Source organism: Pundamilia nyererei, unplaced genomic scaffold (assembly GCF_000239375.1).
Source record: "Pundamilia nyererei isolate P.nyererei 1_Seehausen unplaced genomic scaffold, PunNye1.0 scaffold00138, whole genome shotgun sequence".
Taxonomy (NCBI): domain Eukaryota; kingdom Metazoa; phylum Chordata; class Actinopteri; order Cichliformes; family Cichlidae; genus Pundamilia; species Pundamilia nyererei.
The window spans coordinates 882513-896366 of NW_005187539.1; the positions used below are offsets into that span (position 1 = coordinate 882513).

At 39.2% G+C, this 13854-nt stretch overlaps 1 protein-coding gene across 1 annotated transcript; it reads left to right on the top strand.

Annotated features, from left to right (window-relative positions):
- The first annotated feature begins 74 nt into the window (after nucleotides 1-74).
- On the top strand, nucleotides 75-13300 carry notchl (notch receptor, like). Its single transcript, XM_005744031.1, has 12 exons — nucleotides 75-124; nucleotides 202-577; nucleotides 1673-1817; nucleotides 2517-2849; nucleotides 4174-4385; nucleotides 4632-4956; nucleotides 6287-6462; nucleotides 7273-7334; nucleotides 7596-7719; nucleotides 9469-9566; nucleotides 9753-10084; nucleotides 12346-13300. Exons 2-12 carry the CDS (start codon nucleotides 526-528, stop codon nucleotides 12854-12856), a joined length of 2370 nt encoding a protein of 789 aa, XP_005744088.1. The 5' UTR covers nucleotides 75-124; nucleotides 202-525; the 3' UTR covers nucleotides 12857-13300.
- The last annotated feature ends 554 nt before the right edge of the window (nucleotides 13301-13854 follow it).

Here is a 13854-nt window from a genome sequence, read left to right on the forward strand (position 1 = left end):
GTTAGGACTCCCCAGATGTGTGTATGTGTGAAATCATCAAATCCAAACCAATCTGTCTCGTCACGCCCTGCTGCTTTTTACACAATATGAAGTAACGGCTCTCCCAGCAGCTCCCTGAGTCACAGTAAGAATTACAAACACACGCATACACACAAATACATGCACACATGGTTATCGCCCTTCCTTTTCTTCTCCACACAGTGGCAGGAAGTTGTCCAGATATCCGCAGGGCCCTCTGAAAAAAGAGCGAGTGAACAAAGTGGGCTGGGTGGTGGAGTTGGAAGGTGTTGGTGGCAGCGGTGATGGGGATTTGGTGACTTCACTCACAGTTAACTATTCATTCTGAGCAGCCGGGCTGCAGCTACGGAAGAGCTACAGCGTCTTTTCAGTACGTGAAATAGAGAGTCTCATCTGAGCGTTGGCACATCAGAAGCAGTTTGTAGTGGAATAATACCACACAGCTGGACTGGAGGACGGCTTTTTGAGAAGAAGGGGCCAGCACCTGGTGACCGGGACGGCCTGAAGATGATAGCTCTGAGGACGTTTGTTCTTCTGGCACTGAGCTTGACATGTCAAGGTGAGTTACCCCCCTTCCCCATTCAAAGAATTCCTTTTTCTTTTGAACCTACATGAAACACACCACCTGCTCAGTGAGTGACCAAACTGAACCCCGTAGCTATATGTCATGATCAGAAAGCTCATTCTGAAAGAAGAGGGGTTTAAAATGCATTCAGTTACAAACATATTTATATTTCTTTCAGTGTGTAAAATATTTATAAGTTTACATGGTTTACAAACACACTTGTGTCAAAATGTAGTTCATAGTTTTGTTAAAGACAAAATGAAAAGTGTTTTTATTTTTTTATGTCAGCAGTATATATACATATTTTTTAATCGTTCCTGGCTCAGTTTTGTAAAATTACTCGTATCCAAAAGACTCCCTTTGCTGGCGAGTGAACATGTCTAATTACAGCTCTATTGTCTATCCTTTTTTTTTCTACCATGACTTTATGGTCCCGCACACACCTGCCAAACCCATTGTCCAACTCCATCACATTCTTCATTGCCAGAGTAACAACCTTCGACCTTTATCAAGTTCCCGACCCACTCCATTTCCTGTTTCTATTCGTTTCTCCTGGAAACTTCCTGTTTGTGTCAGGCTCATTTCCTGTTCCCTTTAACAGTACGAATCAGGAGCCACCTTTTATGGCTTGACCTGCATTGTTATGAAAAGCTGCTAATGGGTCTGAAACAATGAGTGGATTGAATTTGTGTGTGAGCTGGTCTGGAGATAAAAACAGTTAGAGAAAACTGCTTGTACAGTCATTTTATTTTCTGCAGCTGTGCATAATGTCTGGTTAGATAAGCTGAAATTTAGGACCTCGGATCTATTTTGCTGTACCAGAAAATAGTAAACTGGAGAGCTGTGGAAGTTTATTTACCTGTGACATATCTCACTGCTGATAAAAGTCACCTGCCGTTTAAAATACCCATGTGTGCTTCATTTGAGGACAAAATATTAATTAAAAAGTAGATCTACAAATACTACATCTGCAAATACTCTTTAATTTAGTGAGGAATACTATAGTCACGCTGTGTGGTGTAGTGCAGTTTTTTGTTGTTGTTGTTTGTTTGTTTTTTTCTAAAGTCTAATATGCATCTGTCTCCACAGCTGCATCTGGTGATCCATGGGGCCACTGCCCAGTGAACCGAAAATGTAAAGAAAAGTTCGCAGATGGGACGTGTAACAGAGAGTGTACGGACCCTGAGTGTCTTAGAGACGGCTTTGACTGCCTGAAGGACAGGGTTCCCTGCAAGTAAAACACTTTTGTTCTTCTTTTCATTACAGCCCTCTGACTTTCAGAGCCCTTACAAATATTTTTTAACTTAGTGATAAATTCAAAACAACTTTGACATATATATAAATATAATTTTTTTCAAAATGTTTGGGTGTAGGAACAGATAGATTAACCATATATCATGAAAAAAAAAGGTAATAAGATAGTGACGCACTAAACAGTCATAACAGCTTATTTATGTACTGTGTTCTAATGCTTCTTATAAATATTTGATCAACTAAGATGTAGTTTGTGGCTCTGCTTGGTAATATCACCTGTTCTTCTTCATCTTTTCCTCATTTTATTGTGGTTACCTTTTATTTTTATGTTAAAGAAAACCTTATGGAAAAGAAACTGGGCCAAGAAATACAAACAATCAATGTAATCTAAGAGTAAAACCCTGTTGATTATTACTTTTATAATCATTTATGGAAGTTTAGTGTTCAGTCTTTTAAAAAAAATGAAACTATAAAAAAACACTAATACAAACTACAATACTAAAGAGATCCAGGCAGCACAAAGGTGTCTATAAAAGTAGAATAAATGAAAACATTAAGTAACCTTAGTACAAGTAGTCTGTTATCTGTTACTGTTCAGTATACCTTGAGTTGAGATTATTTCTTAGATCACCTATTCTTTTTTTGTTTTGTTTTTCTCCGCTCTCATCATGACTCTCAGCCCGGGCCACATTCACTACTGCCGTGATCATTTTGCCAACTCCCTCTGTGATCAGGGATGTGATAGCGCGGCCTGTGGATGGGACAGCAGCGAATGCTTCAAACACCAGAGCCCCGTGTGGGCTAAAGGCACCCTGATCCTACACACTCGAATCCCACATCAACGTGGCGCCTCGTTCAACAGCTCCGTGCTCTGGGCACTCAGCGTCCTCCTCCTGTCACCGCTCAAGCTGAGAGACTCCGTGCCCCTCGCCACCACCAGGAATTTGTTCGACTTTAATGCTCAGGAGCTTGCTAACATGCTGGTGCAGGCGTCACCAGCAGACTCAGATGGGTGGGTACTGAGACAAATGTTTCTGGCATTGTGATTAGGAGTTTCAAAAACAGTGCATGTTCTTTGTTTAACCTTTATGTAACAAGAGGCATTTTGGCCTGGCAACATAAAAAATGTAAGACAAAGCAACACAATAATAACTCTAAAAATATGCAAATCTGCACCACCACAAGGAGTAAGTGGCCCTGTCAAGTCCTGTTCTAATTAAAATGTTGATATTTGGCACCAGAGTATCGATAACTGTATTATAAAAGAAAGATAAATGTTATATTTTTCTCACTCTTACCTTTGCCATAGATATCACTCTGTTTACATTTGTCCTGTAGACCATCCAAGAGCCTGAAGCTGAAGAAACTGAGGCTATTTTTCCTCTTGTGATTTCACATATCCTTATTTGTGTAAAATAAGATTACACAGCAAAAGTACAATTATTTAGGAATATCTGTGTAAAAATACAAAAATATACAAATGAGCTTAGAGTTAGAGTAGAATTAATGAATTATCCATTTGATTTCAGTTAGAGATTAGGCTATGTGTCAGAGATGTAGAAAAATCTGTAACTTTAAATTTGTTTACATTCAAAAAATAAAGTGTTAGCTCTTAGCTAAATAGGGAAAAATAGCATATCCCATTCCCCAAATAGCTGTGGTTAGTCTTTTAGGTGATTTACAGTTATACTGTTTTCTAAACACAGGCACGGTCAATTCATTTCAGTATCAAGTGCAAAAAATAAGACATGCTTGTTTTCTGCTTTAAATGTTGGAGTAGTTAGTAAATCCGTTCACATGCTTGGTTTAAATATTCTCCTCCCTAAATGTTAACTCCTAAAAATATATATACAACAGAGTAAGTCTGTGTTCCCACTTCTTAGATGCAATCATGTCACTACACTCTCTTTGTAAATGCCCAATTTTGGGGCATAGTGTGTTAGTAAATCTGGTCCTTAATCTGTATAGTTAAGACTTGAACATATTTAAAGCAAATAAAGTAACTGGGAAAGAAGATTCACAGAAATGTGAAATTCCATATTCTCCATAAAAGTTTTGGATCATTGTGCATTAACACAATTAAGACCAAAAAAAGTGGGCCACACATAAAACCTTGGGGAACTCCATTAATTACAATAAGCCAGTCATAATTGAGCTTTGTAGCTTTATTTGTTTTGAAATTATCTTTGTGTTTTGTTTTCTTTCTTTAATTTATTTTGTTGAAAGAGTATAACTTTTTGCAAAGGTAATTTTACCCATGCGAAAATACATAGAAAACAATGCTCAAAGATGACATACATGTTTTTTCCAATCATTTCTTACTCTCTTTTTCCTAGCTCCCTCCTTTTCCTCCAAGTGGACAACAGGCCATGCTCCCGTTCACCCTCTACCTGTTTCCCTTATGCAACCGAGGCCGCAAATTTCCTGCGTGCTGTAAAGGAACTAAAACCTACCTCTTTCCCCAACCTCTCAGAGCTGGATGCCGTCATCAGCATTAGAGGTGTCCGAGAGGAAATAGGAAGCAGAGAGGAGGAAAAGGAAGTTGAAGGTAGGCTCACATGTCCTGTCTCCCACACACGCACATTTCCAGCTTTGAATTTCATCCAAACAAAACACTATAAAACACCTTTGTGTTTCCAGTGTGTACATTTTGTGCAGATTTTCAGATTTGTTGATGTGTTTCATATTTCAGATATAAATAGATACAAGCAAAAAGATAAAAATGAATCTTTTTCAAGTGTTTTTTTTTTTGTCTTTGTGTCTTCTTTTATTGTTTGAATTTTTTCATTTAAAGAGCCGACTCCCGCATGGCTTTGGGCCGTAGTTGCCATAGCTATTGGGCTTCTGCTGCTGCTGCCTCTCGTGGTAATCCTGGTAGTGAGGAGGGTGAGGCAGCAGCGGGCAAAGAGGAACAGTACCGACAGGGTGCAGCACCGGTCTAAAGTCACCGACAGTGACAGCAAAGCCAAGGCCTGGATACAGCATGCTACACACCAAGAACAACGGGTCAGAACCAGCAGAGAGAAAGATAAGGTCAGCTTGAAGAAAAAGAAAAAGGCCAAGGAAGCAGAAAAAAAGAGAAGGAGGGAACCGCTAGGGGAGGATGCCATGCGAATGCGGTGAGTGGAGCTCATTTGAGAGGATGTTTTGGCTGCCAATCTCCGGAATGATGTCATTGCATTCAGTAACAAGAGAGAGCTCATCCTGTATAATTATTACAAAGGCTGAATGTCACTTCACTTTCACCCTGGTACATTTTCTCATCTAATCCTGCCCTGAAACACAATTCCCAGTTTCTTAAAGGCAGTTAACCAGTGGTTGGTGAAGAGTAAAACTAGACCATGTTGTTCTTGCAGGAATTGCTGTAGGATTGCAGCAAGCAGAATTTTTAATAAAAGAGCTGCTAAAGGAGTCAGGAGTTTTGAAAAGAGCTGCCAGTTAAGTTTCGGTAACTGTTTACAAGATTTAATTTAAAAAATTGTCTGTGTGTCTGATATGTAAATAACAAGTGTTTAAGATGTTTTTTCTAAATATAGAAAAGAATTCATAGAATCAGACAACTGCTTTTTTAATTTTATTATTTATGATATTTTGATTTTCCCCTTTGTGAATTAACAATTTTTTCCCCTGTACAACAGATAAAAAGCCGATTTAGACGCTTACCAAGTTTTGGTTCAAAATAGCAGGCAAAAAAAGGAAATACTTTGTTAGGTGAGGTACGGAAATATTTGATAAACAGTAAAACATACATAAAGTTAAAAAACATCATAAGCACACACACACACGCAGACACACCAGTCATTTATGCATTTATGCATGCACAAATGACAAAGTTTTACAAAGAACTTTGTTCCTTGCAGAAAACAAGTTTTGTCCATGACTGCAGTGATTTTACCTTCATTACATAATAGTGGTGAACATCAACGCTTAAATGATTTCCATCTATGACTAATCATAATTCAGCTGTGAACATGTATCATCTGCGTAACAATTCAAATATTATCATTCTATATTAGCTAGTTTGAGGATTTCTGGTTTTTAGTCAAGTTAAACATTGTATTTGATGTAGAAAATCATAGAGGGCATTTTTAAATATGTTTTAACTTATATATTTTCTACTTAAGTCTTGATTAACCTCAAAATATGATCAAAAGCTTAGGTGAAACAGCATATAATCAATAACTACCCATAGTTAAGATATAGTACTGGGCTTATGGTGAAAACAGGAACATTTGATATTTCTGGACCTCAGACATCCCAGTGATATCCTCTTCATTTCTGCATGAATACCTTTGTTTCATATCAGCCGATATTTACATAATATATTATTGTTCTTAACTGTGCTGAAAAATAAGAAAGTAAAGCAAAGGACATGAAAACACAATGTGCCCACATGAAAACTACTGCAGTTTTCAGTGTGCCGTATCAAAACTGTGCTTTGGTTTTCAGGCCTCTTAAGAGGGACCAGGATATAGGAAGTGACACAGACTTTACTCAGAGTTCAATGGAGGACCTCAGTGTGAGATGCTCCAGACGTCAGGACGATGCCTCCATCTGTGACCACAGGACCCAGGAGCAGAAACACTACCGTGCTGGAGCCGCTCAGCCCCGCAGAGCTATACAGTGTAAGGAAACATCAGTATTTTGTCTCAGTTGCTTGACTATCTGGTTTAGTAATCTGTATATACCATAAATTCTATTGCTGTAAAGAATATGGCAGATATTGTAATCAAATCTGTCATTATTCAACTGTAGTCACAAAATGCTGGTTCCTGATGGACCTCAGCAGCAGAAAAGATCACTGTTATGTTTCCAGTTTCTCCAAAATGTTTTTCATTTGATATTTTTCCATTTGATTGCTTTGGTAGTTTCTCAAAGTAAAATACTAAAATAAACTTGGGAGCTTTAAGCTATTTTTATCCAGATGATTATTGTATTACTGTATATAGTATTTTATTTATTCTATTCTGTACAGTTGTGTACTGTATTTATTCTTATTGTATCCTAATTTTTGCCTCATAACTTTTGCACTGTCCACTTCCTGCTGTGACAAAACAAATTTCCCACGTGTGGGACTAATAAAGGTTATCTTATCTTATCTTATTAAAAATAATAATTTGTTGCACCTATAGGCTGAACATTTCACCACAGATGTCACACATACAAAGCTGAAATTCAAACTGTATTCACTGTCAGACCCAGAATCACTCTATTTAGTATCTTCGGTATCTCACAGCTAAACTCACAGACTATTGTTGTAAAGTGAATAAAGTGATTAATAAAGTAAAGCAATAAAGTTTATAGTAAAGCAGGATTCATACAAACACACTTTCCAGCACGAAATTGCATTGTGGGACATAAAATGTTCGTGACAACTATACATTTCCTGTTTTTATAATGTCCTTAACCCTGAAACGTTGCTTGCCTTCCCTCAGCTCCACCTAGAGGTTGGGAGAGGAATGCCATGCCTCCTCCTCTGCTCAGTCCTCCTCAGCAGGTTAGTTTCATTATGTCAATGTTTCGAGAAGCCATTATATGCCAGGAATTTAAACAGTTTTTGCCCTGTGACTGTAGACAGATTCTGATGGTGTATTTAGTTTCATGTTTTACTTAAGAAGATTTCTTTATGTTTTGACTTTAGAACAAGATTTTAGAAAAGAAGGTTTAAACTTTTCTTTAAAATAAATTTAAAAAAGGCATTATGACAGAGTTTGTATTGATTATGTGTCTCGTCATTGTGGTTTGGTTGTGTTGGCAGTCTGCAGAGTGGTGTGGCCCAGATGGGTCTGTGGTTCTGATCCGAGCAGTGCGTAGTGGGCTGGACAGAGTGGTCTTGGAGCTTCTGCGAGCAGGAGTGCCAGTCAACAATACAGATCATACTGGTAATGCTTCCTGGTCCCAGTTACTATCACGAAAACATGGCTCAACACCAAACCTAATAAACCTAAAATAGAATTTCAATCTAAATGTTTATTCCTTTAATCATTTGGTTTAAGAAAAAGTTGTAACAATGAACAAAATCCAAGCCATTCCAGCACACACACACACACACACACAACATGGTCAAAATGACAAATATTAAAGCTAATGATTCTAAAATTCTTTAACTATATGTTTAGAAACAAAAACAATGGAAAGATTAAAAGGTACCCGGTAGACAACGGTTCCTCAAAAGGTCTCTCTTTGAAATTTAATGGCGTTACAGCCGATACCTTTTGTGATGTCTCTCCAAACCAGAACTGTTGACTGTCTGTTGGTTCACGTCATGGGATCACCAAAGTTTGTATATTTCAAACAACTCTTCAGAGTTGGACCACCAACTTACATTGTTTAGAGCAGTGGTTCTTAAATTTCTGCCATGCCTCACTTTAGAGGCCAAAGTTCATTCCCCACAACCCATATTAATTTTTACTTAAATAAACGTGCACATCATCGGCACAGTGGCATCAGCAAACTTTTGTTTGTTCAGTAAACAACACAAACAATTCTTCACATTAGTTTTACTTCACAGTTTTTACCTGGTTGTCTATGCACCCACGCAGTGGCCCCACACCTCACAGTGTGCAGTACAGGGTGATGAAAAAAAAAAAGAACGCGTCTAAATGCAATATCTGTTTAGACGAGAGTGGATTGAAGTTTAAATTTAGTCTATATAGCACCAGTTCAAAACAGAGAGAGACCCTCAATGATCAGACAGTCAGAACTTCTGTTTAACAGGAAGAGACCTCTGGCAGAGATATAGTCAAACACATGTTATCTTTAGGCACTTGGCAAAGTAAAAGTTCTGATATCTGCTACAAAAATAAACCTAGTACCTAAAACTACCTTTTAACAGGATTAAACCAATGACAGAAGCAGGGCCAATCTCCCCTGACATCGCTGGGGTGCAACAGCACACAAATAAAACACAATGCAAATCGTAAACACCTGCCCAGTTGTGAGCCAGCAGTTACAGACCAAAATCTCTGACACAGAGATAGATGGAAGAAAGGTACAGAGAGATACACAAGACATGCAGTAGTGGTGTATCAATGCACAGTGGCTGAAAGAGAGGAATGTGGAGTATGAGCAGTCTGAGCCTGTAGCAGAATAACTAAGAGAGAGGATGTCTGCCTCCTGAACCCAAACATGTACAGCTCATGAGTAAGTCATTTTTTTTCTGACACCTGTACACAGAGGGGTTGAGTAACTTGTAACTTACCCCATCTCTCTCACGTCCTCTTTTTGTGTCCCTCCTGTCCTGTCCTCTGCTGTCTGTGACCTCCATCACTTCCTCTCTCCTTCTCCAGCTCCCCTGCTGCCCTCCTCTGACTCAGAACAAAGTTAATGTGCTCTAGTACTTAAACTCAAGTCGATGGACATATTAGCTTTGGTGTTCATGCTTCCTTTTTTTTTACTTTTACTTTCCTTTGGGCCTCTGTGTCTCTATCTATCTCCTTCTGCAGCTCTTATTCTTCCACCTTTATATCCCGTCATCTCTTTTCCAGTTTGGCTGAGGCAGGTCATCCCCTGCCTTCATCCTCCCTCTCCTCATCCTCTGGGCTCGTTGTGTAATAGTTGTTCACTGGCTGACTTACTCCCTCCCTTCTTCCCCTGTCAACCTCCCCCTCCACTCACACTGTCTCTCTCAGGGAGATCAGCCCTGCACTGGGCATGCTCAGTAAACCACCTCTCACTAGCAAGGACCCTCATTCGCTACGGTGCTGCTGTGGACCTACAAGACAATAAGGTAAGCTCTGATGGATTTTCTCTAGTGTTAAGTGAAGACTTTTAATCCTGACATTTATTTAGCATCACTTCTGTTGTTTATAGTTTTGAATTGCAAACAGAAGTAACATTTATGTTTGAATTTCTGAAGCATTAAGTGTTCATAAATATAAGTAATGTGTGGTATTCCTGATTATTTCTTTGCTAGGGCGAAACAGCACTCTTCCTCTCTGCCCTCCATGGCTGCTATGACACTGCCAGACTTCTTCTTCTTCATGGTGCCAATCTTGAGCTGCACGACCGGAGGGGACGCCGGCCAATTGACGTGGCCAGAGAGGGAATGCGTCACCAAGTGCTGGAACTCCTGTTGGCTCATGAGATCCAGAGAGGACCCATCCCTGTGGACACGGGAAGCGACATGATGTGGGAGGAGCGCACTCTGATGTACTCACCGTGGGTGGGCTCACAAGGCCTGCCTGGAAGAAGTGCCTCCTTCTCTGGTATCATAGGGCATCGGGATATGACCCCACCAGTACAAAAGTAAGATTTTGGAATTATAAGGCCGATCAAAGTATAGAATTTTTTACCAGCCTTATAGCTAAATCAACAGGTTTAGCTAGGTAGATGGATGGATCGATACTCCATAGGCTCTAAAGGGGAAATTTTTGTGTTATGGCAACAGGGTAACGTATTCGAGTCAGTTTTATTCATATACACCAAACCATAACAGCAGTCGCCTCAGGGCGCTTTATACTGCAAGGTAGAGACTAGAGATGGCACGATACCACTCTTTTATGCCCGATACCGATACCGATATCATAAATTTGGATATCTGTCGATACCGATATGAATCCGATATAGTGTATTTTTTAATCAATAAAACTTTTTTTTTAAATATATTGCTGCATTTTGTATAAGTTCATACTCAAGTTAAAAAACAAAACAAAACACTAAAGCTATTCTGTTATACTTGTATGCAAAAAATACACTGCACCCAAGATATTTCATAGTTCAGCAAAACTGATCAATCTAACAAACATAAACCTACTCCATCCTCCCTATTCTGGTATTTTAAAGAGTACTTAGCAGAAATATTAAGCAGCCTAACTAATAGGGTTGTCAACTACCAGCCGAAAAAAATAGGGAACCACCCCCCTCTGCCTCGTGATGCTTAATCGACGCAATCGACTTTAGTTTAATGTGCATGTAAAGAAAATTCACAATAAATTATTTATTTTTCCACAATAATTAAATAGATTCAACATCTTTCTTCAAAAGAATTGCAGACTGCACAGATGGTACCTTCCCAAAGGAAAAAGTAGTATAGCTTACTAGAGTATATTAGACTTAACAGTTACTAATGGACTTCTATACATTTTACATCAGATTAAAACTTTGGTTGTAAGATTCAGATAATTATTTATTAAACCCCCGTTTCTCTGTTAATGCCCTACCTTCCCCCCTGCATAACTTTGCTAGATCCGCCCCTGCACAGTTACCAGCCGTCAGCTACGTAGAAAAGGATCCTGGTGTAGAAAGTAATATTCAATAAATTCTAACAACAGCTTATCAAGCTGCTGTTCAGCCGCTGGTTTCCTCTTTCTGGTGCAAAGTGGGCGATAAACTAAGAAGAGAGACAGACTTGCGACAGAAAAGCCGATCAGCTGATCATTGATCAGTTTCATGATTGAAGTAGCAGCAGGAGAGGGAGAGAGAGAGGCAGTCGCTCCATATATCGGTTGTTAAGCTTAACGTGGGAATGCTTTACAAACATTCAGAGATGAACTTACACACTTGCTTTACTTCTCTCTGGGATAACTTTCTCGGAGATGATATCCAATATCCAATCCAGTAATTTAGGTCAGTATCGGACTGATACTGATACGTAATATCGGATCGGTCCATGTCTAGTAGAGACCCTATAATAATACAAAACACCAACAATCAAACGACCCCATTTGAGCAAGCACTTGACAGCAGTGGGAATAAAACCTACCTTTTAGCAAATATTCCCACATGTGCATAGTAAGGGCCTGGTAATGTGAGATAATATGTCATAAAATAAAATAGATAATGATTTTAACACATAAAAAACAAAGAAAATAAAAACAAATGTGAATATCTCCTATAGTTATAGTTGAACTTCTTTGGAGATTCATTCGATGATACGCTGAAGTCACAAAATTAAAGTTATTTAGCTGATTTTTCATCCAAGATATTGTTAACATAGACTGTACATAAAATATGGCCACTGTGCGTCAGTGTGAATGTTTTGGCTGTTGCCATCTTTGTTTTCTTGGGGTAAGAAATGACAACATGGGTGAAATGCTAAGTTATCAGCTAACACCTGCTAGCTTGGTTTAGCCAGGTGCATCCGTGGCTGCATGTGTATGTATAAGTTCTTTGCACCAACAGAGACACCCAGAAATTAGCACTGAGTAAAATAGAGATAATATATTGCTGTTTCAGTCGCCAAAACTGGCACATTAATATTTAAATTAATATTTTATTTATGTAAAAGTTTCAAATTTAATGAGTGGGACATTATTTTATGTTATTTATGAATTTGCAGAAGAAAAAATGAAGATGTAGACATTCATTTGGACATAAGTTTGTGTTAACCAAGACCTTATTTCAGGCTTTTACACCAAAAACGTGAAGTCTTTGATGTCCATACCCAGAACTGCAAAAATACCAGTTATTTCCAGTTTTAAGGGTTCATTCCCAAAGACCTCTTTAGGTTTTTTTGTTTGTTTGTTTTTATGCTGTCTAATGTTATGATGACCTTCTTGTCTTGCCAGTGATTGGTCCATGGGCCGAGTGCAGTACCCTCCGCCTCAGAACTGGCGACCCCAGCTCAACCAGTCAGCAACAGCTCTCGTTCCTCCACGGGTCATGGGCCGCTCCCCTCGGCCAATCAGCACCTTACAAGAGGTAACATCAGAAGACGAGGACCGTGACAGGCATCAGGAAGTCCCCAGAGCTGCCACGCCTCACTTCCTGTCCCCCCAGCCTGCCCCTCGGCAGCGTTCCTTTTCCTGCACCCAGCACGCACTGCAGCGCCGCTCTAGCGCCCACCAGCCAGAACCCAATTACCTTATAGTGTCAGACAGAGCACCCAATGAGCCCGTAGAGAGAGTAGTTGTTTCCCCTCCCACCGATACTGCTACCCCACCAGAACACCAGCCAGCTGCAAACGGAGACAGTGTTATTAGAGTAGAGCAAGCAGCACTGAGTTCAACAAACTCGGAGCAGAAGTCCAGAAGTGAGAGGTTAAACAACATGAGTGACTCCACACAAACAGCCCTGTAGGAAAGGAAATTCAGCTTCCTTTAGAGACACCCAGTTTTAGTTTGTCATTCGGTGCAAAGCCCTAAGCTGGACTTTAATTGTTTGTATCCAGTGTTTCTTTGCCCATTGCTTCTTAAGTGGATTGGTGTCAGACTAATACACAACAGCATAGAGAGATATTCCTTCCCTTATTACCTCTTTTTTAATTATTTCTTTTTAAATCAGCCTCATGTAAATAATTGTTTTCTTGTTTTGTTAAGATTGAGGGATACTGTTGTAAATGTTCTCTTATATGGCATGTTCAGATTTTGTAAATAATAAAACTGAATGTCTAAGATGAATTCTACTCAAATATGCAACAGCTGGTATTCATTGAAGAAATATTCAAGGAAAAATAAATGAATAACACATGCATAGCTGCACAGAGATGTCAGGGATGCATGCAATAAAGTGACTTTTTGTTGACATGTTGTGGATTTTGTTTCTCGTTAATTTACATCCACAGTCTGCGCATTCTTAAGTTATCATAAGTCCTTTATCTATCATCTTTTTTCAACTCACGATCATCAAGCATTAATGATAAAACCAAAGTCTTTGTAGAAGCAAGTCCTGCAACTGTGCAGCAGCACTCAAACAACTCTTGGTACTTACCCGGGGACTTAAAAACTGAAATCAAAAATAATTTTAATTAAATGAAACTGCGTGCATAGAGTGAACAATAAAAAAATAGATTAAAGCTGCTTAAAATGTTTGCTTCAATCGTCCCACCCCCCCCACCGGCTCCCAGAATCACTATAATTGCAAAATACCATAAAAACTGAATCGCCTTTGATGACGTTTTTAATAACAGTCAGATTCTGCTTTTGGGACTGCAGAAATGAGTTATGATGAGATGTGCGAGGTTTTCACTTTTGCACAGGCAGTGATGCGTAAAACACTGGCCTCTTTCTGGTGACGTCCAAGGCCAGCAGCTACTGCTCCAAGGAAACGTCCTGCAGATATTCTGGTCTCATTATTTT

Excerpts from the sequence above, each read along its gene's own strand:
- notchl (XM_005744031.1), top strand. The coding sequence starts at position 526 with ATGATAGCTCTGAGGACGTTTGTTCTTCTGGCACTGAGCTTGACATGT. Across the intron at positions 7,335-7,595 it reads TGCTCAGTCCTCCTCAGCAG|TCTGCAGAGTGGTGTGGCCC; the intron begins GTTAGTTTCATT and ends TTGTGTTGGCAG. Across the intron at positions 9,567-9,752 it reads TGGACCTACAAGACAATAAG|GGCGAAACAGCACTCTTCCT; the intron begins GTAAGCTCTGAT and ends TTTCTTTGCTAG.